This window comes from Diadema setosum, chromosome 4 (genome assembly GCF_964275005.1).
Source record: "Diadema setosum chromosome 4, eeDiaSeto1, whole genome shotgun sequence".
In the NCBI taxonomy this organism is placed as follows: domain Eukaryota; kingdom Metazoa; phylum Echinodermata; class Echinoidea; order Diadematoida; family Diadematidae; genus Diadema; species Diadema setosum.
In genome coordinates this window covers 27,447,484-27,472,611 of record NC_092688.1, presented here as the reverse complement: position 1 = coordinate 27,472,611, position 25,128 = coordinate 27,447,484, and the positions used below count along the sequence as shown (strand labels likewise).

General features: G+C 38.1%; 1 protein-coding gene across 1 annotated transcript in view; it reads right to left on the bottom strand.

Moving 5' to 3' along the window:
- Nucleotides 1-1,873: 1,873 nt before the first annotated feature.
- The window catches only part of LOC140227983 (unconventional myosin-XVIIIa-like), a 200,681-nt gene continuing 177,426 nt past the window's right edge, over nt 1,874-25,128 (bottom strand). Inside the window, exons 36-38 of the mRNA XM_072308365.1 lie at nt 23,079-23,206; nt 22,267-22,452; nt 1,874-3,996 (exon numbers count right to left, since the gene is read on the bottom strand). Of these exons, the coding sequence (XP_072164466.1) occupies nt 3,762-3,996; nt 22,267-22,452; nt 23,079-23,206 (549 nt within the window). The 3' untranslated portion in view covers nt 1,874-3,761. The remainder of the gene's footprint in view (nt 3,997-22,266; nt 22,453-23,078; nt 23,207-25,128) is intronic.

Below are 25,128 nucleotides of genomic sequence, written 5' to 3'. Positions count from 1 at the left end.
AATATACATTTCTTTCAGAAGAAAAAAAAATTGACAGGACAGAAAATGAATAGGATCTGAAGCTGAATATATCAATATATGTTCATTTCATTTCACACACATGTTCCACTCATATCTTATCTTTCATTCTTTTTTTATTCACATCATAACATCCAACCTATCATTCTTTGTTTAAATGACATAAATGAGGACATAAAAAACACATAGCCACAAGGAAAAGCTGCCCAAGATAATACAGTAAAAACAATACTCCTTCCCTCTTATAATCAGGTCAAATAATAGAGAGCACATGGTGTATTACACTGACAAGAGGCATAAATACCAAGAAAATGAATTGAGTTTATTGTTTGAGGAAAATGCCACACAATAATTCCACAAATCTTACACCACCAAAGTTCTACAGACTTGGTGAGGGATAGCTTCCTCAAAACAAACCAACACATAACAAACATAACAGGTAAACAAACTTCTTTTATATTCCCATCCAGAGAATGACAAAATGCTGTATGATCTGAAGATGGGCAATCCCTGACAGACGAGTCAAGGCGACAGAAAATAATGCTGAAAACTGAGAGGAAATGACGCACACTGAAGACTTTCTTTTGCCTGTGGAGTGGTGAAGTATGCTCATAGCAAACATTTTTTTTTTCTTAAAGCAGCCCAATTTCACTTTAAACATTCATGGAGCATTCACTCTGGGTACACACTTCCTCTTCTTCTGTACTGAAACTTTATGAATATGACAGACTAATTTCTTGTGAATCTCGACATGAAGCACGCCATTCTCCAACAAAGAAAATAGAATTAATTACAGAGTTTGGGGAAAATAAGTGACTGGAGAAAGTGCATGATTGGCAAGCAGGAAAGCGTGGGGGTTCAATTATATAGACATAAAGAGGAAGAGAGAGAGAGAGAGAGAGGTGAAGAAGAAGAGAACTATGGGAGAGGAAAATAAGAATGATTATCTATCAGGGGAGATGTGATATTGTGTTCCCCAAAGTCATCGCGACAATCACACTTCCAAAGGTGGAGGGGAAGGCCAGGACATGAATACAGTGAATAGGTCATTGCCAAGAGCTGTGGTAACACAAACTCACCCATCTCCCTTCCTGCTCTCATACTTGTCTATTCTTTTCTAGTAATATAAAGAGGAAAAAAAATCAAATCGGATACCTGCATAGGTCCCAGGGGTCACATTTTTGTGCAACTGCAAGATTTCATTTCACTTCACATCTTCCTTTCTACCTCTCCATTTGCACTGGATTTTCTGGTTTGAGGTTACGGACTTTCTTTTTCTTTCATCATGTTGTATGCTGTTCCTTTTTACAAATATTCTTTTTTAATGTTTCCTTTTACATTTTGCCCCGCAGGGATTATTCAACCAATCAAATTCCGCCCTATCCACATGTTCACAAAGTCTGCCATGCTGTGCATTAACCCACTGCCCCTCAGGCTACACACAGCTCTCATGTTTTCTCCCACTCTTAACCCTTTTCATCTCTGGCTTCTTGTAAAGCATGTAAAGCCATCATACTTTTCTCTTGTCAAAATACAAACTGAGTCCAAAGACAAACCAAATTGAAATCATGTATCTCAGCTCCTGTTCTGGACATTCAGTTCCACATGACACCTGTTTTGCTCATCACGCTGCCCTCCCATCTCGAAATTCACATCCCTCAAGCTCATCCTTTCCATTTTTCCCTTCCTAAGACTCCACATCATCCACTGACTGGCCCGTGTGGTCGTCCTTTACTCTCCGCCCCCCCCCCCCCCTTCCCTCCAGCACTCTCATCTCATCACAATCTTTGCTCAATCCTGGCATTCAATCCTGTCACACACATTTACTGCACGGAAAATGAGGGAGAGAGGGAGGACAAAGATTGACAGATAGATAGGTAAATAGACGGACAATTAGATAGATAGATGGGTGGACGAATAAAGATAGACAGGCAGAGATGAAAAACTGAGAAAAAAGAGAGAGGAGGTAAAATGGGGGGGGGGGGGACTGAGTAGATGTGAATATTTCACCCCCTTTTATCTGTTATTTGTAAACCATGCTTTTACAAGAGAGGGGAAACAAGAGAGACAGAAACAGACTGGTGATGATAAACTGAGATGGTTTGGGTTAAAGGGCAATTCCTACCACAGAAGAATTGAAATGGAGTCAAGGAGACACCCTATCTGGGAGCAGCTGCCTCACTAGGGGGGTCAAACATCTTCTGTTGCACCCCACAGGGTGCCAGGGGAAACCACGGAGATTAGAGGATGCGACCCACATTTAGCATACATGAGAAACCACCTGTGAACCGGGGAGAGAAGCATCTACAAAGTGCCTGTTGATATCTGAGAGATGGCTTTCACTGCTCTACACAGCCACAAAGCAAACTAACTGAACGCTAATCTGACACAGTCTTCATGAAATTAATTCGACAATCTATTAATTTGCTGCCTTTGAATTTGACAAATGGAAACATATACCTCTGAGTACATCAAATACTTTGGCTGTTGCAATGAGTTTGTTTCATATTTCCCCCTCAAGATTGTAAAGAGCACCATAAAATCATGCTAGCCTTACTTCAACTGCACATTGCGATCATGTGAACTCACTGACAAAGTTACACCAGCATAAGGCTGGATAGGGGCTAACCATACCACTGCACCATCATTCACTTATAACCATGCAATGTGCATTAACCATTAACAGGAATTTGACATCAATATATCAACTATAATAATATCCTGGGTAATCTCCACATCTTGGAGACAATGGTTCACGTGAATGTATACATGGATGGGTACCAATATATAAATTAGAGTAATATTATCTGCATCATTTTACCATTGGACCAGGTACACTAGGAAACTACGAATGTCACTTTGGTCTTTATTCACTGCATCCAAATATTTTTGATGATATTTTTGGGTCTGACAATGCTATTCCCTTTGCTATGCTTTTATCAAATTTTGACCATTGTGAAAGTGGTTTCCTTGTCGAGTGAATCTTATAGTGAACAATGAAAGATAAACTTCCTTTGTGAAGCATTCAAATTGTCATGTTGACAGATTTTGACAAAACAGATCCATTCTGATTTCTACGTACTACAGTATTCTAAATTCTCGATACAGGAAATCATTTATGGATCTCCTATGCCTTAACATCTCTGGTGACAGAGAAGACAGAGAAGCTCATCAAATTCATTAGAGAAGAAAATATCTCTTATTGAGTAATTCTGAAATGCACTCTTTCTATCAAGGTGCACATAAACAACGGGATTAATATTCCATGACACGAAGTTCAAGCCAGTTCCAGCCTGGTTCCACAGACATTTAAAAAAGCAAAATAGTTATCATTTGCTTCACATTTTTGGAAGCATATAATATCATCCAAGTATCTTTGAGTACAAAGTGATGTTGTGATGTTTCTTAGATACACCTCACCACAAGTTTTCTCATGATTGATAATTGACAGCGCTGCACTCCACTTGATGGGGGAGGGGGAAGTTTGATATCATTCCGAGTGTTTTCACCATCTAGTCACTTGTTCACACTTGTAATTCTCATTATGGTGATACGTGCACCCCTCAGCAGAATGCCATATTGTCACAAAATACATGGCATTATGAGGAGTGTACACTGTCCACTAGATCAATCTCATCTTGTCAGCATCACTTGCTTTTCTGGTCCAGCTGGACAGTCACAAGAAGAATTACCACAATACATTCCACTCAAATTGCAGTCTAGTGGTCATTTACTGCACGGTGTCACATATAGTCAGGGTTGATAGTGAAGCCCTTTTTCCTAGGTCCATCCCCGCCCTCTGAGGCACCCCCTCCGCCCAGTGAGGTAGAACCGGTGAGCGAAATATTGGTGTCAGCCAGGTCTGTGCTGCCCACCGTGTCCTCACTGTAGAGAGAGCTGGGCCTTGAGGTACTCCTTGCTTCCACCTCATCCAAGTCCTCATCTGAGCTTCCAGGATTTATGACGTACTTACCAGTCCTAGAATTGGGCAGCAAAGGTGAACACAAGAAAAGGTTAGAGCCAAACCTGATACAAAATGGGGGTCAAGCTTACAAAGCCAATCAAATCATAGTATTTGACAACCCTACATTGACTGGAAAAAAAAAAGAGAGAGATACTTAAGTGAAACTTGAAACAGAACCTTTATGACAGTTCACTTTCTCTTCAAAATTTATTTGGGAGATTAGAACTTTCTAGTGAAATGATTACACAGTATAAGTGAAATAGCATCCCTTTTTACAGATTAGAGTTTCTTCAATTAAAATGAAAATAATATACCAAATTTTTAAGAGGCTATATTCAGTGACAGTTAAATATTCTCCTTGAGCATATCAGCATAAATGCATAAAAGCTGATCTTTCAAAATATGAAGTACTAGTAAGGTTAAAGTGCATTTACGAGGGACTTGGGTGTAGGAATGTTAGTATGAAAAAAGAAAGAAAGTGGATCCAGTACATATTGGAAAAGTGTACATTTCAGTGATTGAATAAGCACTTATAAATTAAATTGTTAACGACTTTAAAAAAGTGAAATCCCTTTCATAAATGATCTTGAAAATGATAATAATGAGTAATCAACTGAGAGCTAAGTACATTTTTCCTGAAGGTTGCAACACAAAAATCTACCAGAACATAAAACTTCATTTATCCTCCACAGGCAAAAGATGCTGCAATCTCTTTTCATGAAAGGAAAAATAAAAGTCTTCCCCCACGTCACAATCTCCACCCAATTGCTAACATGATATATCTCTTGCTACAATCCTATTGGACTTGATGAAACAGCATATGTTCATGAAGTCGACAAGCAAAATTTGAAGGTCAGATCTGGGCCCCAGGAGATGGAGCCTGGGGAATATTATGGGGCAATCCTGGGCCATGTGTAACTGCTGATTTGATGGCAGAGTATGAGTAAATCTCCTGATAGATGCACTTACAGCAGGGGGGACAATCACTAAAAATTGCTAGTTTCAGCCGTGGCTCTGGTTCCAGCCAAGGCCATGGCCAGATTGTTTTAGACTGACGAAAGAGCCAATTTAGACACATCGTCCCTATTTGGCCTGACATCAAGGCTGGGAACAATGTGCACAAAACAACGCCCCAAAACAGATTCTTGTGTTCATCAATCAACAATGCCTACTCAGTTTCTTTCTGGTGGTGGTAGTTTAAGGAAAAGTAGGACTGATGTGAAGTACGTCTCACAAACTCATCCTCTGCAATCAATTTAATATCTCCTATGAGCACAAATATAAATATAACACAAGTTTTATGACAACAAAGTAAAAACTCATTTTGAGAAATGTTTTTGTGAGGGGTAATTCTGCACTTTGCTTTATGTTTTCTGTACTAAGTCTACAGACAAAACAAAATGTGACATTGGCAGTTGTAGACACATATCTGTTATATGGGCTAAATAACATGTCAATAGTGAAGGCAATAATATCTGTCTGGAACCAAATTTAAATGTATTTCATGGTCAACTGAAACTGTTGTCTTGTTTCACTAGTCAACTTTATTACAGGAACATCAGCTCTGCACACCACTATTCCATTGATATATGATAATAGGAGAAACCATCTCATGAATTAGCATTAAAAAAAAAAAAACCAAAAAAACATAACACCATCCATATCATAAAATAAGCCACGACCCATGCAAAGCAAACCATAACAAACATACATGTATCTACCTTGCTAAAAACTTTCTGCCCTGTCTAAATGTAATAATTCATGACTTCATGCAAAAAAAAACACACACACACAGTCTGTCAGAAATTATAAATGCGTAAATGCAAGCTACACAAAAAGCTTTGATAACTTGTTGAAGGCCCTAGTGGTAATGTATCATTAATGCTTTATGATACTACCACGCTAACAGCAAAATAATAGCCATGCCTCACAGCCATCAAGGCAATGCCATACCCATCATTCAGAATGTAATCTTGATCATTTCATGTTGGAAACTCTGTAACTAGACATACATACACACACAAACACACACACAGACACACACTCACATTTTAAGTGATTCAAAAGTATGGCATGGCTGTGACTGTACAGTACATGACATACGGACAAACATGCATTGACACTACCAACAGCCCTCGTTTGTTACCAGAATATTGTCAAGATTCAAAGACAAGTTTTACAGTTGATACAGGGGAAAAGTAAACATGATCAACAGAACAAGAGGATATCCTATTATGGGATGTCATTAGAAAAAAAAAAAGAACAAACAACATACATTCCAGCAAAATCCATTGTTTTTTTTTTTCTTTCTTTTTTTTTCACACCCAATCATCACAATCGGACAGACATTTCCCAAAACAATCGGGAGGGTAAATAAGGTTACAGCTCGTTATTCCGAAGGTTCGTTATTCCGAAGGCTCTTTAGTCTGAATATTCGTTATTCCGAAGGTTCGTTATTCTGAATTTCATTTTCGGATTAACGAATCTCCGGAATAACGCCAAAATGTTCGGATTAATGAACCCTTTTTCATTTTCGGATTAATGAACCTCTAGATATAGGGAATTTGCGTGTTTCGGATTAACGAACCTTCGGAATAATGAACCTTCAGATTAACGAACCTTCGGAATAACGAACCTTCGGAATAGCGAACCTTTGGAATAACGAACAGCACCCGGTAAATACAATGACAGTTGAAGCATCAATGTTTTAAAAACAATGGCCCGAATTCACGAAGGTGGTACAAATGAAACCATGGTTTAAACCATGGACAAAAACCATGGAATGCCAAGTGTCGCATGGGATATTTCGCTACGAAATCAGTAATTTCGTCGATGAAATGATTATTTTTTTAAAGAAATGACAACATTTTGTAACTAAATGAACATTTCGTCCACGAAATGATAATTGCGTTAACGAAACAGTCATTTTGTCGACGAAATGACCAATTTCGTAACGAAATATTCCGTGTGACACTTGGCGCTCCATGGTTTTTGTCCTTGGTTTAGACCATGGTTTCATTTGTACCACCTTCGTGAATTCGGGCCAATATGTTTTCAAGGTGATGTTGCGTAGCATCCTTCCTGTCAACTGGGGAGTGCTCTAAACACTGACAGGCACGGATAAATTAGTCATGTAACATTGACTAAAACATGTCCGGAGCATTGGTTTTCATGCAGACAATTCAAACCAAATCCATTCACGAGCAACATAATTCATCAATTTATGATATACGGCTACAGATGTCAGTTGTGAAATTTCCTAGCCTGCAAACCCTAAATGAAAGTTTGTACAAAATCTGCACCACAATACACTGGGTATGATGATAAGCATAACTGAGAGGTAACATGCTTTTGTCATTGCATGAAAAATTTAAATCAAGCAAAATTATCATACCCAATGAAAATCATTTAGCCAGTCTTGAAGGTTAATAAAAAAAATATGTGTAATGCTAACAAGATCAACCATGTCCATTACTGTGTGACGTGTGACAACTTCATTGCCCGGTGGATATATAAAAGGCTAATGAAATGAGATTCTGCAGTGCTGGAACATTATTGATTTGGGTGTATCATAAAAAAAAAAAGTGGTAAAAATAAATTTGCAAATGATCAATATTTCAATAAAATTGCAGGATAGGTGTAAATACAAAAATAAGTCAATTAGATTTTAAAAAAAGAAGCTTTTCAGAGGCTTACAGTGATGCAACAATTGTAAACTTAAGTCAATTTCATGCCAAGAAGTAAATGCATCTCCCTTGTTCTGCTTGTCCGTCTATTTCTTCCCTTCGTCTCAAACTTCCTTCACTGCTTAGGCCTCTTTCAGCTTCTTTTGGTCACATTACAATTATCATCATCATTACTGACATTTGCCTCTGGTGTGTGTTCACCTTGGAGAACTAGAAAAATCTTGTTGTTTTGAAATAATTAAGGGGCGGGATTAGGGGAGTCTGCCATATTCAACATCTTTGTCCAACGATCCAGGGCAAGGGGGGGGGGGCAGTCAGAGAGACAGAATGACGGAGATGTTCCCAATTCAATAATAACAGCCCCCGGTCAGTTTTCTGCGAGTGACAGGTCAGTCCTATTTTGGTTTTCTCCTATCGGCTCTTCTCTTCAAAGCGAGTGTATGTGCATCGTGCATGTGTGTGTGTGTGTGTGTGTGTGTGTGTGTGTGTGTGTGTGTGTGTGTCTGTCTGTCTGTCTGCTTATGAGAGAGAGTCAGTTGGTGATTTATATGCCCATTTATTTAAAGATCTATTTTGAATAAATGCTTGTGCATCATACATGCATTTAGATGCTCCAACAACTCTGAAATATGACAAAACTCTGATAGATCTGCATTCTCTTGAGATAAGTATCAATTAATATGAACAGAATGAAAAATACATTTTGCAACCCTGAAGAATGGTTTCATTTGAGAAACTTATGTTGAGTGAACACTGTTATCAATATCTGGGGCCCAATTCATGGAACATTTCAATCAAATTTCAAAACTTTCAAGGTGACTACAATTGGTATAGCCGCAGCCAGGCAACAAGAAGTTGCCTGTTAGCATCAACATTGTTGCTAATATTCCTGTAATCATCAATATAACTGCAAACCTCTTTATCATAGAAGCCCAAGAAATTTTATCTAGAAATTTGATTCAGCTGTTGGGATTCTGTCCAAATATTCACTGCCTCCAGTGTCAAGAAACAGATAGAAAGAAAAGAAAACCAGAATACGGGGAATTCTGAAACAAAAAATAAACAATCATTTGGCAGAACCATGTGCCCAGCTTTATAAATGTGTAAAGTGCTTGAACATTGGCATTTTACCATTGGCTACAATAAACACAGGCAATAAAACAAGATGAAAATTTCATCCTTCGCAATAGAGCATGTGCAGAAATGATTTAGAATAGGAACCAATTATCCAAACTGGGATTCATGAAGTGAATTAATCATATTTTTTACTTGTCATATTGCCAATCAATGCTGAATGTTTCAAACAAAAAGGTATGTCAGCAAAGGTTTCATGTGAGAAAAGTGTAGAGAAAAATTTAAGCACACAATTGTCTAACAGATGGCAATGTCCTGATCTTCTTATACAGCAAAAGAGGGTATTGAACTATAGAGGGGAGGGGAGTCTAATATCACCCAATTTATGGAGAATTTGGGCTATATGATTGGGGAAAATGATCTGATACAAATCCTTTTATATCTTTGTTTTATCAGCAGGGTCTCTGTTCAGTTAAACACTGAATACAAAGGAACATATCCAAACACTGCTCATTATTACTTTTTTTTTTTTTAGTATATGACTTCGAAGAATATGTTTCAATATTTCTTAATATTGATTCATGTAGTCATTCTTTCCTGAAATGGAGTACAAAATTCTTTACGACTTCTTTATGTTACATGTCAACTATGGCACTCCAGTGCTGGGGAAAGAAAATTAAGCAAAAAGTTCTACATCACCCTGAGTAATTTCTAGCTTTTTGCTGGTTACATACATATTTCATGGTATCTAAAGCCACTGAATATTACTTGCTACAGTCTCAAAATACAACTGGCACCAGACGATTAGCAACTAGGTTTGCCATAAACACAATGGAAATATAAAGGGTTGACTACGAGGAAACTGCTTGAGTATGTTGGGAATTAAGAGTGTCATTACTGGAGATGGAGGAGCGAAACGCTTCTTACAAGTCAACAAGCTCATCAATTATGTGCAACAGGTGTATGGCCATTACATGCTATGCTATCCACAGGGATTAGACTAAACAAATCACATTTCAAACAATTTCAAAGAGCTGTCGATAATGTCATTATCATGTTACTGTATCAAATTTACTGACAGCTCACAAGGGAGAAATTAAAGCATTTGTCGAAAGCAGAAAGGAGTTGGTAATTACAGAAATTGTAAAAAGAAACTGACTAGTTTCTTTATAGCTAGGAAGCTTTTCACCAAAATCAAAGCATTTAGAAACAGGCCTGGTATGTCAAACATTTTTACAAAGATTAGATTTAAATCTTCCATCAAAACCAAAATAGTTGCACTCATGCAGTCTGGGCTGTGGATCAATTTGACATACTACAAAAAATAAAAGTGACAGCAAATAAATCAGCTTGGATGCCAGTGGCTGGAGATATTACTGCAATTTATGAGAAAACATGTAAGAATAAGGAATCAATATTATTGATCTTTTAATGAGACACAACAATCATTCAAAAGTTGCCTTGTACAGTGATGTGCATGGTGGCCAAATCTAGTAACCATACTTGGCATTCCGTGTGTGTGACACTTGCTAGTACTGTGTGTGACTATAAATAGCAGCATAGCTAAAATTAGTAACTCCAGCTGACAGAACAGGTGGATAACAGGTGTCACCTGTAATAGATACTTGCCATTGAAAGGGGACAATGGTAATCACTTTGTTGAGCTGATGATCAGTTACATGTAGCATGAGAATCTAGGACCACATGAGAGAGGATAAGATGAAATCCTTGCAGACATACACCAAATCAAGGTTCTGTTACTGGCAGTCTTTTTTCCCTCTTTTTCTTGTTTTTTTTGGGGGGCACTTAAGTGGATCTGTGAACTAAACAAAGCTCGGGTGACACTGTAATTCACTTTCCTTAGTTTCAGGGTTGAAGGTGGCTATGTCATCAGTTAACATAATCTGGGGCCTGAAGACTTTCAATTTACTCTCAAAGGCCCGAGTTCACGAAGGTGGTACAAATGAAACCATGGTTTAAACCATGGACAAAAACCATGGAGCGACAAGTGTCGCACGGAATATTTCGTTACAAAATTGGTCATTTCGTTGACAAAATGACCATTTCATTAACGAAATTACCATTTTGTGAACGAAATGTTCATTTAGTTACAAATGTTGTCACTTCGTTACAGAATAATCATTTCATGTACGAAATGACTGATTTCGTAACAAAATATTCCAATGCGACACTTGGTGGACCATGGTTTTTGTCCATGGTTTAAACCATTGTTTCATTTGTACCACCTTCGTGAATTCGGGCCAAGAGGTTCTGATTATATGCACTTCACATCACACATCATCATGTGCTAGGAAAAGTGTGTGGGTTGTATTATGTTTATAAACAATATGGTCCCTTCTTCATGAATGACACAGATTTATATCTGAAGGAACATTGGACCTTCATAAAATCTGGGATAGAATCAATCTATATTAGGACAAATACATACAGGGTTATTTAGTACCCTCTTGACTGTCAACCCTGTAACATTTTCTTTCAGGCACACAGCGAATGATTTCATCAAGTGGAAAGACTTGAATTCTGGAATTTAACTGTCTTCGGATGTTTTTAAAAATCTGATAAAATGACTGTATGTGTCATGATATGTCTGTTTATTACCTTAATCAGACAGAGCAAATAAGACACGACCACATGATTAAATTCACTCAAAAAAGATGGGGGGGGGGGAAACAGTGAAATGTAAATCATTTAAAGTCAACAAATAACTTCATGCACTCGATACTGTCATGTTTACATCATCCAAATAAAGATTGAGGTGTACATTAACAGACACTGACATTACAGTTTTAATTTCAGAAAACATTCTAAATGCACACACACACACACACTTATGAAAAGGAAAAGATATCATGTCAGACTTCCATGACACAAATTGTAGAACTCCACTGTCAAAAGTTTATCTTGTGTGCAAGATATGGTATATCAATAATAGTGAGCACTTAACATGTTCCAATCCACTCACTGATCATGGCATTTATAGGGTAAAAGATTCATGTGTGCATGAACATTAAAGGGTGTGTACAGTTCTGGTCGAGGTGAGGATTTAGCTTTTAACGTTTTGCGAGATATTCAGAAACCACTCTATGAGATGTCAAAGAGCATGCAGTTCTAAGGGGTATCAAAAGTTTATTCAATGAAAATCGGTTTTGAAATGGCTGAGATATCCAAAAACAAGGAGAAACAAAGAGATTCTAATAAAGTTGTGGCATGTCGCCTTTTATCATTAGCACTTTTTTGGATACCTCAGCCATTGGAAAACCAATTTTCATCAAATAAACATTGAATCCTTCTTAAAATTACATGCTCTTTCATATATCATAAGAGGCTTTTCATTATCTCACTTAGGGATGTTCAAAACATGAATCCCCACCTCGACCAGTACTGTACAGTCCCTTTAAACACATCCACTCTTTGGACATAATTGGAGAAATGTGCCTTTTAAAAAAATGACAAGAAATTCACAAACTCATAAGAGTGCTTATCACTCAAAACATTTACAGCAAAAGATCAGAAAAAAAAAATCCTAAAATCCATGCAGTGTCCACTGCAGGCAAAGGAGGTGTTTAACACAGCACCCTGCAAGACAGATAGATACCTGCTCGTAGCTGGCGACGTCTGCGTCTTGCACTGAGTTCAAATCAGAGAAATAAATCTCATACCTGCTTGCTACTATTAAAGCAAGTGTGCTGTCATACACACATCACTGTCATAGAGTGTATGCACTGCATTAATACATTCCTTGGAAGGTGTGTGTGATGTTGCACAATACCACATGATATTGGAACATTACTGGTGGTACACTATTTCACTAAATTTATCTCCCATAGATCATAGTATGACAAGTTTTAAGTCCACATGCTGGTTTGCTACATGTATGACTACAGTTGAACCTCTCGGACAAGTCGGGACCGGGGCTCATCCGGATAAGGGATTTGGCCGGATACGGGAGACTCAATGCTTTATACATGTACATACCGTATAATAGAGCTCTATGGTACATACACATACACATGTACTGATGTAGCCCATTGTAGTACCACATGTAGTAATGTGTATACTGCGACCTTTTCATTGTTACACTCAGTAACAGACCCCAAAATAGAGGTTCGTGTTTGCAAGCGGAAATCATTTTCTTTTATAAATTCTCGGGATGATTTACCTAAATAATTATTAGAAATGTATCAAGTATATGTAATTCATGTGTGTTTCCTCCCGTAATTATTAAAAAAAGATAACAAAATCACGGCGAGATTGCGTCCGGATAATAGAGAGATCCGGATAAAGGGAGGCCGGATAATAGAGGTTCAACTGTACTTAATTTACTAAGTTTGGAAAACATAAAGAAGGAGAACATAACAACGCGATCTGAATATCCTGAAACACAATGGCAGCATGAATATATAGATATGTCATCCATTTTACTGCAGGTAACAAAAGGGACATGTAGCACATGCTCAAAGTACATCTACCATATGAACTTTGGAGGATCTGGTTATATATGGGGGTGGGAGTACTGGTGATTGTTTTGGATAAATGAAGTTATCAACATGCAACACGAGGGAACAGCCTGGCATTGGCATGTACCACATACATCACAATTACTTTATTTGCTTCATTGTACAGGTTGTGGATCGCAAAAAAAAAAAATGGATTACTTAGAAGCAGTTTGGAACACCATCCCACAAAATCCCACTATTGACTTGATGCATTCGTGATTCTGAACATGTACATTTCAATACAACAGCAAGCTTGGTCGATCAATTCACCCACACAACATACATGTGTGACTGTGACAGACATACATGAGCAAAACAGACTCGACTTTTGTTTCTTTCCACATCTATCCACATTCAGTCATTTACCAGCTCTGTCCTGTTGTAGCCTGTTTGGAGAGCAGCGCATTGTGAATGCATGGAGGAAATAACATTTTGTACTCAGACATCAAATCAATGAGATATTTTGAGAATACCACCATCAAAACGCAACATTGTGGACTAATCATAGACAAATTAATAGACATTTATGGCAACCAACAATGTGGTAGTGGTTCAGTCACTGTGTATCAAATATGGTTCTGTGATTTTTTTTTTCTGTACCTGAACATTTGATATTACATGGCTACTGGTATTTTCAATGTAGCATGGGGATTGGGGGGGGGGGGGGGGACAGGTGTCATATTTCAAAGGAAAGTTGAGCAAGTTGAAGATGAAACTGATTTCACATGGGAAAACATCCTACACCAGGGTGGGGTGTAAAGGCTATGAATATTGTCAGGTCAAATAAATATTGTGATGGGAATAAGGAGACCTGTACACGTGTTCACTATAGGTTTGCACTTTTGCAGCATTCAGGAAAATTCCATACATGTAGGGGTAAATTCAATAAAGCCGTTTTTATACCAGGACACGGCAATGTTCTCTCTCAAGTAGCTGTAGGAAGAATCTCTCTCTCTTGACTTTTTCTACACAAACACCCACACACACACACACACATACACACAAACACTCATCTATTCACTTCCCGCCCATCAAAATCCCTAACATGGATAGAATTATCGCACTACAGTAAAATCCCTCCTACCTTTCAAATGAGGGATATCTAACCAGGAGTTCATTTCTGGGCGCTCTTTCAGATGGTGGGTTCAAATTTCTGGGTTTTCACTCTTTTTTCCCCCCCTCCACCTTATTCTAAAGAAGAAGTGTCAGCTGAGTAAGTTTTTCTGGGACACATTTTCCCCTCTCCCTTTTTTTGTTAAATTTTAAAGACGCGCTGCGAAACACTTCACTCATTAGGCGGGGGAATGAAGTAGCAGGCTTTGATCATCCAATAGCAAGCCTCCCGTCAACCTGGCGAGGGTACATCAGTCTATTTGTTGATTAATTGCATTAGAGCCTCACCTAGCATATTTCCTTCCTTTCAGCTACCATCCACTATTTTTTTTTTTTTCAATTTGCCAGAAAACTGTGGAAGGTGCCTGGCAGAATTACTCAATATTCAAAACAGAAAAAAAAAAACCCACAGACAAGCAAACAAACAAACTAACCAAAAAAAAAACAAAACAAAAAAAAAACAAACAGCAAATTTGGAGTGTAAGTACTGGTAGGTTGCAAGATTTCCTCTTACTGGCCTCTACACAACCATTTCTGGAATAAACCATGAACAGATACAAACACACACACAACAAACACACATACTGTACATATTTAAAAATGATTGGTATTCACACCACCCATGTAATTGTAACATGTTATACTAGCCATATATAGCACAGGTGCAATCTGTATCCTGGTTACCCAGCATCACATCATGTGTTTTCTTGCTTGATGAGCCATTGACGCACACAGAAAATGACACAAACACCAGGAGACTCATTTCAATCTACACAAATCACCACTGCTGACATTTTCCAGCTTCTCATTCTCACTCACTAACACAAATTGTTTAGATAAATATTGTATTATATTGTATTGAATTACTGATATACAGGCATGTATCCATACCTTGATGTGCTGTTCAATTTAAGGGTCCTGCCATTTTACCTTTCATGTAAATGGTCAAAACAGCTGTGGTCACTCTACATTCCCAACTTTCCATCTCCTGATAGTTTCACATCTTACATAGATATACCTGATTAACCTTGGTATTCAGTCTATGGGTACAATGCAGATTGGACATGAGGGCAAAAGCTTCAACATTGTTTGAAGAGTAACCACAGATTTGGGTTTTTTTTTTAGGAAAAAACAAAAACTCTATACTCTGCTGAATGCTATGACCAAAATCTATTAGGCAACCCCATTCCCAAATACTTCAACAACATACAATGGTCCTGCCACTTTGAAAGGATATATTCCCTTTGCAGAGTATCCAGTGAAAACAATCAGTATCATGGATAGTGCAATACAATTTTGATTTCAACCTAATGTTGTACTTGCTTTCTGTAGCGTACTATATTCATGACTGCACTGCGAATAGTTCTAGGAGGGCCCCCTTTGCCATCCCTGATGAAGAAGATAGCAGTAATTGACAACTCCCATGAGTACAGCAGCCCATCAATGGGGTTAAGGGAATATCAGGTCAACTTATACCACTGGAAAAAAAAAGGGCCCAATTCTTTCCTATCTTTAGCTACCGGAAAAAAAGCATATATAACATGCTCAGGGGAAATGGCTGTTTTCATTTTATTCTCAACAGCAAATTTGCCCCTGGGGTGACTTAACCTGCATAGCGTTCAGAGAGTGAGAAGAGCTTGTAGTGTGCAGTCCCTGGAATATTGTTTTTGTTGGGGAGAGAGGGAGTACAAATATTTACATTGGCAAAAACTGAAGATTAATCCATTGATTCTTCCCCGGTTTTTGGATCTAGGTTAGCACTTTCTCATTTGATGTGTTAAAATCATTAATTTTTGTCTTTTGACTTTCTTTTATTTTTAGAAGTGGGTTGTCGAGCAGCTGCAAAGAATCTGTGGGTCCTGTACATACATGCAGTGTATGGGAATATGACGTCTCCAGGAATAGGATAATCTTTAATATATGGAACAGCCCAGATTAAATTGTACACGGAAAGTTAGAATTCATTTGAAAGCGACCAAATCTGATTTGATTATCTAAAATATCAAATTACTTAATGCTGTAAATAATGATATAACCTCAAATGTTTTCATACCTACTGCTCAATAGGGGAGACATACTAAGCCATCACCAATCAAAAGAGATCAATATTTCTGGATCAAACCAAAACGCACCTGGTTTCTAGTCATAGATGTTACCTATGCTATACTGGCTGTCACCATTGATAATGCAACAGATGTTAATATCGGCATGATATTTGATCAAAAACTGTTTTGTGTTGGAATTTTGTGATGCTAGTTAGCCTTTCACTAGCCAGTGGAATACAATTCTGAAACTAATGATGCACTAATCATATCATTCCTTCAGGGACGATATTGAAGTTTTTTGAAAATATTGGAAATCAAAATTTTCCGGAGACTTTGATACATGAAAATACCAAATGTGTACAGACTTGAGAAAAAAAAATCTGAAATCAGATTTAAATCAACAGAATATCATGCCTGTTTCTTTCCTTGCAAAGGAGATAATTTTGACAAGATGAAAAGCCATCTACATTGGATATTCTTCCATTCATTGTCATAAACATGTCTGCATAATTCTACGAATGACGGGAAACATGTACAATGACATTTTGATTTGTGTTTTCAAAGTAATACAGCTTTCTGATCAAAATTACTCTGACACTTGAAGTTGTAATGCGTCATTTGCATAGACGACAGAAGTAGGTATATTAATCACACCTATTCAATTATAAGGAAATGTGATTCTCAGAAAACTATGGGTACTTTTTTTTTCCTTTCTAGCATTTCAATTTGAAAAAAAAAAACCCTTTACACTTGTTTACCTATAAAGGAACAAGCATTCTGCTGCACTTGTTAAAATGACAAATGATAAAGCTGCAGTAAACTTTTTTTTTTTTTTTTTCTGCCAAACTGTTACATCACAGCCTGGCTTTCTTTGGGTAAACAATATATTTACAGTTATGCCAGTACTGCTATGTTACAATGTCCAGGAGGATTTGTTTTTCTTTTACAATGCTTTAAAGGGATGGTACAGTATTGGTAGATATGAGAATTAGGCTTTTAACTTTTTGCGAGATACCAAGAAAACACTTATGATATAGTACAGAGCATACCATTTTAAGAGGAATTCAAAGTTTATTTGATGAAAATCGGGTTTGGAATGACTGAAACATAAAAAAAAAAACAAGTAAAACAAAGCGCTCGTAATAAAGTGTGGGTCCCACACTTTATTAGAATCGCTCTTTTTTGGATATCTCAGCCATTTCAAAACCAATTTTCATCAAATAAATGTTGAATTCCTCATAGAATTACATGCTCTTTCATGTTTTATAAGAGGTGTCTCATTATCTCACCAAAAAATGTTAGAAACCTGAAATTAGGTCTCAAACTATATGATCCCTTTAAACAAGCAGGGTCAGTCACAGCAGGGAGATATGAAAAAGAACCCACATTTCCCTGGTCACAAGTTTGAAACAACTCTGCCAAAGAAAATCTGTCCCAAATGATGATCATCTATTATAGTTATCCTTTAGGCCTAGATGTATTGTGCTGTCCATCAACAATCTGTAATCTAAAAACTAACTATCTACCCCCCCCCCCTCCCACCACACACAGTATAGATGACAATAGTGAGAGCTGGTTGAGGGAACAACCATCCTAATTTTGTTTTGTTAAACACATCTTCCTCTCCCGGCCCTCTTTGAGAGGCACTTATTTGTGGTTACAGATTTGACCAATCTCCCCCATCACGTCATTCCCGACACCCCGATCATTGCGTCTTCTCCTCGCTCCGAGGCAAACATGTTCATTTTAAATTGGGTCATCGTCTACTCCGTGGACTCAGCCCCCCGGACATCATCCCTCGATACACTCAACCCAGACGGAAGAGAAAGACGTGAGAGTCAACAGTTTTCACAATTGATGAGGCCTAACTCTGGCCACTTCCTGTGCGGGTATAGCCAAGGAGGCCTGCCTTTCCTTGCACCAAAGTCATTTTTTTTTTTCAACTATTTCTCTTTCAGTACAGTGAACTCCAACAACATACAAGACTACCCTTTTTGAGCTAACACCTTTCTTGAATTTTCACTCTCGATATCTAATCCTAGGGAACAATTGTTGATAAATAGGTTTCATTAACTGACCAATTACATGATAAATGCCATTCTTTAAATAGATATATCTTTACCACCCTAACTGTTCTCATTAAAGGCACTCACATTACTTTCACTGCAGTATTATATGGGAGTAACTCGTTTTTATTATCACACATTACCATTATTTCTACCACCATCCATGGCCATACTGATGATTGATATCTTAAAAATGTTAGCAATGATGGCAGATAATAACAGTAATGGGACAGACAATGATATAATTATGGTGAAATATCATAATTAGAATAGCAATTAACGTGAATAGTAACTACATTATATCAATTTAGGGTGTGGTTACTTTGGATTGCAAAGGTCTGCTGCTCCCCTTTGAAACTAATTCTGCTTCCAAAATTCACAGAACTACAGTATTCCACACGAACCAACCAAATGGCAAAACAATCAAACAAACAAACAAACAAACAACAACAACAACAAAGGGAAAAGGAAGAGATGGGTAGATCTAATCTCCAAAAACTACCGGTATTCATGACTTATATTTCACATCTCATCAATGACGTTGCAATCTCTTCATGTGATAATGTTTATGAAAATGTTATCTTTACGTAAATAATACATAACACACATATACAAACACACTTTTCATCCTAGTAAAACCACCTTTTTATGAACATGTTAATGAAAACTTAATGTTTCCTAAAACCTGAACCAATTCATTATTACATAATTCAGATATCCCATGATGAAGCTCAGCTGATGTATGAAGAATGTACATTGTGATAATGGCTGCTTAAATCAAGGTAATCAATCAGACATGAATTAAACATTGATGGCTTGACATAATAGGACATGGGAAAGACAAACTGCCCATAATGCCAACAGGAAACTGAATATAAAAGTCTCAAAGGCCCAAATTCACGAAGGTGGTACAAACAAAACCGTGGTTTAAACCATGGACAAAAACCATGGAGCGCCAAGTGCCGCACGGAACATTTCGTTACGAAATTGGTCATTTCGTCGATAAAATGACAGGTTTCGTTAACGAAATTATCATTCCGTGGACAAAATGTTCATTTAGTTATAAAATGTTGTCATTTTGTTACAAAATAATAATTTCATCGATGAAATGACTGATTTCGTGACAAAATATTCCATGCGACATTTGGCGCTCCATGGTTTTTGTCCATGGATTAAACCATGGTTTCATTTGTACCACCTTCGTGAATTCGGGCCAAAGTGTCTTAACCCACTCCCAATGGAGAGCTGGTGGCACATCTGAAATGTCAATGGGCATTTCAGAATCCTGAGGGAATAGCAGGTTAATCTCTTCAATGTGGCCGGCATCGGATTGTGGCCAGCCACTTCAGGAAATGGTACATTCTTAAATTAACCTTTAGATTTGTTTGTCTGTGTTTGTCTAGCTTTGATAATTAATTTTTTTTTTTTTTTATGTCTTTTTTTCAAGGTCACAAAGATGGACTCAGGAATGTGTAGGGACCATTATCACAACGTATTAACATACAAAGCTATGATGGTTAGAAGGCATTACATCTCCACGTTAGATACTACCTACAAATGATTATTAAATAGTATGAATAGTTGAAATGTATAGTTTCATTATTCCCATGCTTCCCTGACAATCTACCTACTGGTATGATAAAATAACTGTTAAAAGAATGGCTGAAATAACAAATCTCAACTCAGCCATTAAATGAGGGTCATGCTAAGGCTAAAAACTTGATCTACTTTACTTTACTAAGCATTAAGCGCATCACCGGGCAGGCGGCATGGAAAACATGACCATGAAGAACTTACCCTTTTTTCAGTAAGGGACTGCACAAAGAACGAGGGATGTTTAAAATGATTAATATCTTCATCTCACGAGATCATAAAAGGTCTGGCAAAGAGAATGCCAGAAGCGTACTGTTTGAAGGTCATCTATTCTACATGATCAAACTTATAACAAGATTACTGGAACGGAGTATTGTCAGGATTAATGTACGAAAGGAAGAGATCTATAGGGGAGGACTGGAAAGGGAACTCATGACAAAAGGAATTCTTTGATACAAGCAAGCTGACCCATCTTTTATTGTCCATGCAACTTCTTGTCAGAAGATTAATCCCCTCCCACCACCATTTCATGTTTCTTCATAACATCAGTCAAATAACATTTCTCTCATTTTTTTCATCTCTGTACTACACTCATGAATTGATGCTGATCTGTGGAAGGAAGTAGACAGGATAAACGACGTGAAATGGAAAGCAGAATTTGAGACACAGGTATCATGCATGGGCAAAGGACTGCTATTTTGCAAGAGGGAGTGCTTTTAAAAAGCACAAATGTGAGTTTTGATATGTTTTCTACACAATGGGAAAAATGGAAAATTGATTGATATACGTGTATATATATCTATAAAAAGGAATTCCTAATTAGACAAACTAAAAAAACCCATAACAAACAAGGAGAGTTTTAAGTGACAGAGGAAGAAGACATATTGAAGCATGGTTTGCAGTATACTCAGGGGCAAAGGAAGGGAGGTGGGGAGGAAGGGAGGTGGGGGGGGGGATGAGGTGGTGGAGGGGAGGGAGGGGGCAATGGTTTGGAGTAAGCATCATGGAGCTGAAATTTCAATCTAAAGAGTTTTTGTTCTTTTTTGCTCAGGCCACCTGACAACACAAGAGACACTCAGAGTACCAATGTAGACAGCATACACAAGAAGCAGGCTGAAATATATCAGAAGCTGCTCTGCTTGTCTCCTCTACTGTCCCTCAGAGAGAGGAAAAAAAAAAAGATCTAAGAATGGGCGATGTTTAGCTGGGGTGGGGCTGGGGAGAAGGGGACTGATTGGCTGCCATAGAATCTGCCAGCTCCCCAACACACTTGTTCACATCAAGGGGGTCCGCTTTGATCATGTCCGAGAAGCAGCAAGTCGGCCAGTGTAAACAGGTGCCCAGTTTCACTTTACGTCTGCCCCAATCTCCTGTTGGCTAATCGGGCTTAAAGGGATCGTACAGTTTTGGTTGAGGACTAATTTCGGGTTTCTAACATTTTTTGGTGAAATAATGAGAAATCTCTTTTGAAATATGAAAGAGCATGTAATTTCATGAGGAATTCAATGTTTATTTGATGAAAATTGGGTTTGAAATGGCTGAGATATCCACATAAGAGCAATTCTAATAAAGGGTGGGACCCACACTTTATTGCGATTGCTTTGTTTTACTTTGTTTTTGGATGTTTCAGTCATTCCAAACCTGATTCCTCTTAAAATGGTATGCTCCATACCATTATATCATAAGTGTTTTCTTGGTATCTCTCAAAAAGTTAAAAGCTCAATTCTCATCTCCATCAATACTGTACCATCGCTTTAAAGGGATGCCTCAGCTCTTGGCATGCCAGAAATGTTCTGAGTATTCACCTCTGATATACTGGGCACAAACACTGCATCTCAACAGCACAGAGGAAAGCATGATTCAGATTTTCATCTAGAAGGGAATCATATTTTGTGTCACGAAAAAGAAACAAAAGTAATTGCTCCAAGTACATTTGAGCAATTTAAAGCAAATACTGAAAAATTTGTATCTATATAAATGGCACGAAGTTAAGCGTATGATAATGTGATTATAATACTATAAGGAAGAAGGTACATTGAGCTATAAATTTGCTGTAATTGGACAGAAATGGCTGAAGAATCATATTCCACTGCTAGGACTAATGAAGTTTGAAGAGGGGCGGGGAAGGGGAGGGGTCATATGCATACAGAGAAAGATAAAAACAACTACAAACAAAGATGGCATCCTTACCGCGCTCTCCTGACGACATCCTCAGACCGTTCTGACGTGGATGAGTAGACTCGCGAACGACGGTACCGCGAGGAGTCCACACTGCTAGCGCTGCTGAGACGACTGCTGCGATTTGACGAATACTGTGAGTAGCGAGGCACATAGTCTCCCTCCGAATCACTGTCTCCACTATCGCTGCCCGACACGCTGCAAATAATACAACATGACACGTATGCACACATAGTTATCACTCTGCTTGAATTGGTGTCAAGTCTTTCTTCGTTTCGTGACAGTAGAGCCTGGTAAACTTGGGGTCTGAATGTAAACGAAGTTGGAATTACGTATGCCTGCTTTCTACAGAACAAAAAGAACAAACTCCTGTATCCTTCACAAATATGGAATGCAGATTTCTCTTGAAATGCCATGCTGTAAAAAATTACAACCATTTTTTTTTTTTTTTTTAAAGAAAAACAATTAAGCAAGCTTGGCCTGGGAAAATTCTCCACTGCTGTCAAGAGTGGGCCTTGGGAGAAAAGGCAGGTATGGTTACTTAAAATTATGTTATAACTATATTACAAAGTAAACACTGTGAAAAAGAATTAGATTCAAATGTGAGTGCAGGAATTCTTACATAGCAAAGAAGATGTGTACCACAGCTTGGTGAGGGAAAAAGTTGAATGAATAAAAGATACAGATATTATAGGGACACATCTTAAGCAGTGTTTTTAAACTTTACATGGTTTTTTTAAAAGCTTTTGAAAGCTTTTCTGTATTCTTTTCATTCAACTGAGCAAATTCAAAGTGATATATGAGAAAGAAGATGTCATCCTCACCTGCATTCACTGTCACTACCAATGTCATCCTCCAAGGCACTTTGGAGGTCAGCGATGCGCTTGAAGGCCAGCTTGAGGTCCGACTGGAGCTGCTCGTTGCTGGACTGCAAACCTTCCGCTTCCAATTCCTGCAGTTAGGAAACAGCCAAAAACAAGCCAGAGTTGTGTGTTAAGCCACAGTAGACTCAAGGGATGTGTAAAACAGGCACAGAGTGTGTAGTGAAGACTTTGGGATACTGAATTTGTGCTTGATAGGAAAAATTACATATCTGAACTCATCTCTCCCTGGGAACTGTTAGATTCATTTGTCACTTTAAAATCCAAGAAATGTTAATAGAAAAGCATGTGATAAGATTTTAACAAAATCAATACAGTTGTTTCTGTTTGTAAAGATTAAAGATGGAATAAAAATGGTACTCATGTGAGTATATATAGATTATTATTGTATATATCTATATATACCTCTGAAAATATATACAAACAAGTGTGTTCAGTGTTATGTATTCATGTAAACTGTGATTGTATTCAGGATAACGTGCATTAATTACAGCTGAGATGGCAAGGCGCACACACTCAGCATTAAGTGCTGATGAAAACAAGGACAATCATTCAACTGGGATGTTGACAATGATGCTACGAGAGTTGAGGTACCGTAAGTCATCAAGCCCAAATCTGGTGAAAGACATACTGACGCTATGCTGCAGTGGTAAAGTTATGTCAAGTCATTGGGCCAAATCCTGATGCACTACATTCCCTCATCCCGTACCATGGGAGCCCCTGAAAATCTCCGCAATTCACAAATGCTATCCTACTTGTGACAAAAAAAGACGCCAATCTCCATCACGTACGATCACCCTTTGACCTACATACGATTCTTCTTCCCTTCCTTTGTTGCGCTTTAAGTGTTCGAACAGAGTAGAAATTTGAGGCTGCACGGTAGGAGTGATGGGGTCGTTTCGAACTCTGCCTGTAACATTCTTCTTCCTGGCCCTCGAGGGCAGCAATCACTTAAGCCGATGATGAATCGTGGGATGCATGTGACCATGCTGCAAAGCCTATCACAGGCAAGCAGGAGTATAGCATTGTACAGAATGGAGGAAAAAGAGAGAGAGTGATAAATCTAGAGAGATAGGGAGAGAGATAGAGGGGTAAAGGAAAGAGAAGGTGTGTGAAAGGGAAGGCGAGAGACGAGGGGATCCACACAGGAGTGTTGATTGCCAGACTTACCCCTCATCATCCCTTTCAACCCCCCAAGCTAATGGATGGATGACTGCTACCATCATGGCCTCTCACAGCCATTCATTGCCACTCTCATGGGCGGAGCCTTCCTCAATGACTTGTGCTTTAACAGAGCAGTGAGAACTTCCACTCAAGTAGGAGAGTTACTCCAATAATGTAGGCGATGAGACAACGGAAATAGACTAGAGTGAATTTTTGTTAAGGACAGAGAGACAAAAGATTCATTACCGGTACCACGTGACTGTCAATAGACCAGATAAGGACACGATCCTGCAGGAATCATAGAACAGTTGTCTATACTCCTAATTAACCCATTGAGGACAAGTCCTGAGTATACTAGGGCAGGTGTCTATGGGAAATGCGTGTTGTAGCAAAATCAGACCGTCCTCAACAGGTTAACATTGTGCATGTGTGTGTGTGTGTGTGTGTTTATCAGTGACTTAGTCAGCGTATCTTTTCTGTCAAACAGTTCTCTTTTAAAACATATTTTCTTATAAATATACAAGTCTGTCTACGATGGTGGTTTGATGTTCCAGCAGGATTACAAAACCACCATCCAATGCCTTATCAAAGCAATATGACATCATTACTCAAGTACCCTTTACATTACATCTCTCAGAGTTCACATATATACACTTACAATTGTACTCGTCTTTTTTTCTTTCACAATCTTCCTCAATTTTCTAAAATGTGCAGCATGACAAGAAAAAACATCGGATACATTTCATAACTTAATCTACATGAACAACAGGAAATCACGGATTGCCACATCTCCCGAGCATATCATCGAGTGTGTTATTCCATCTCTCCT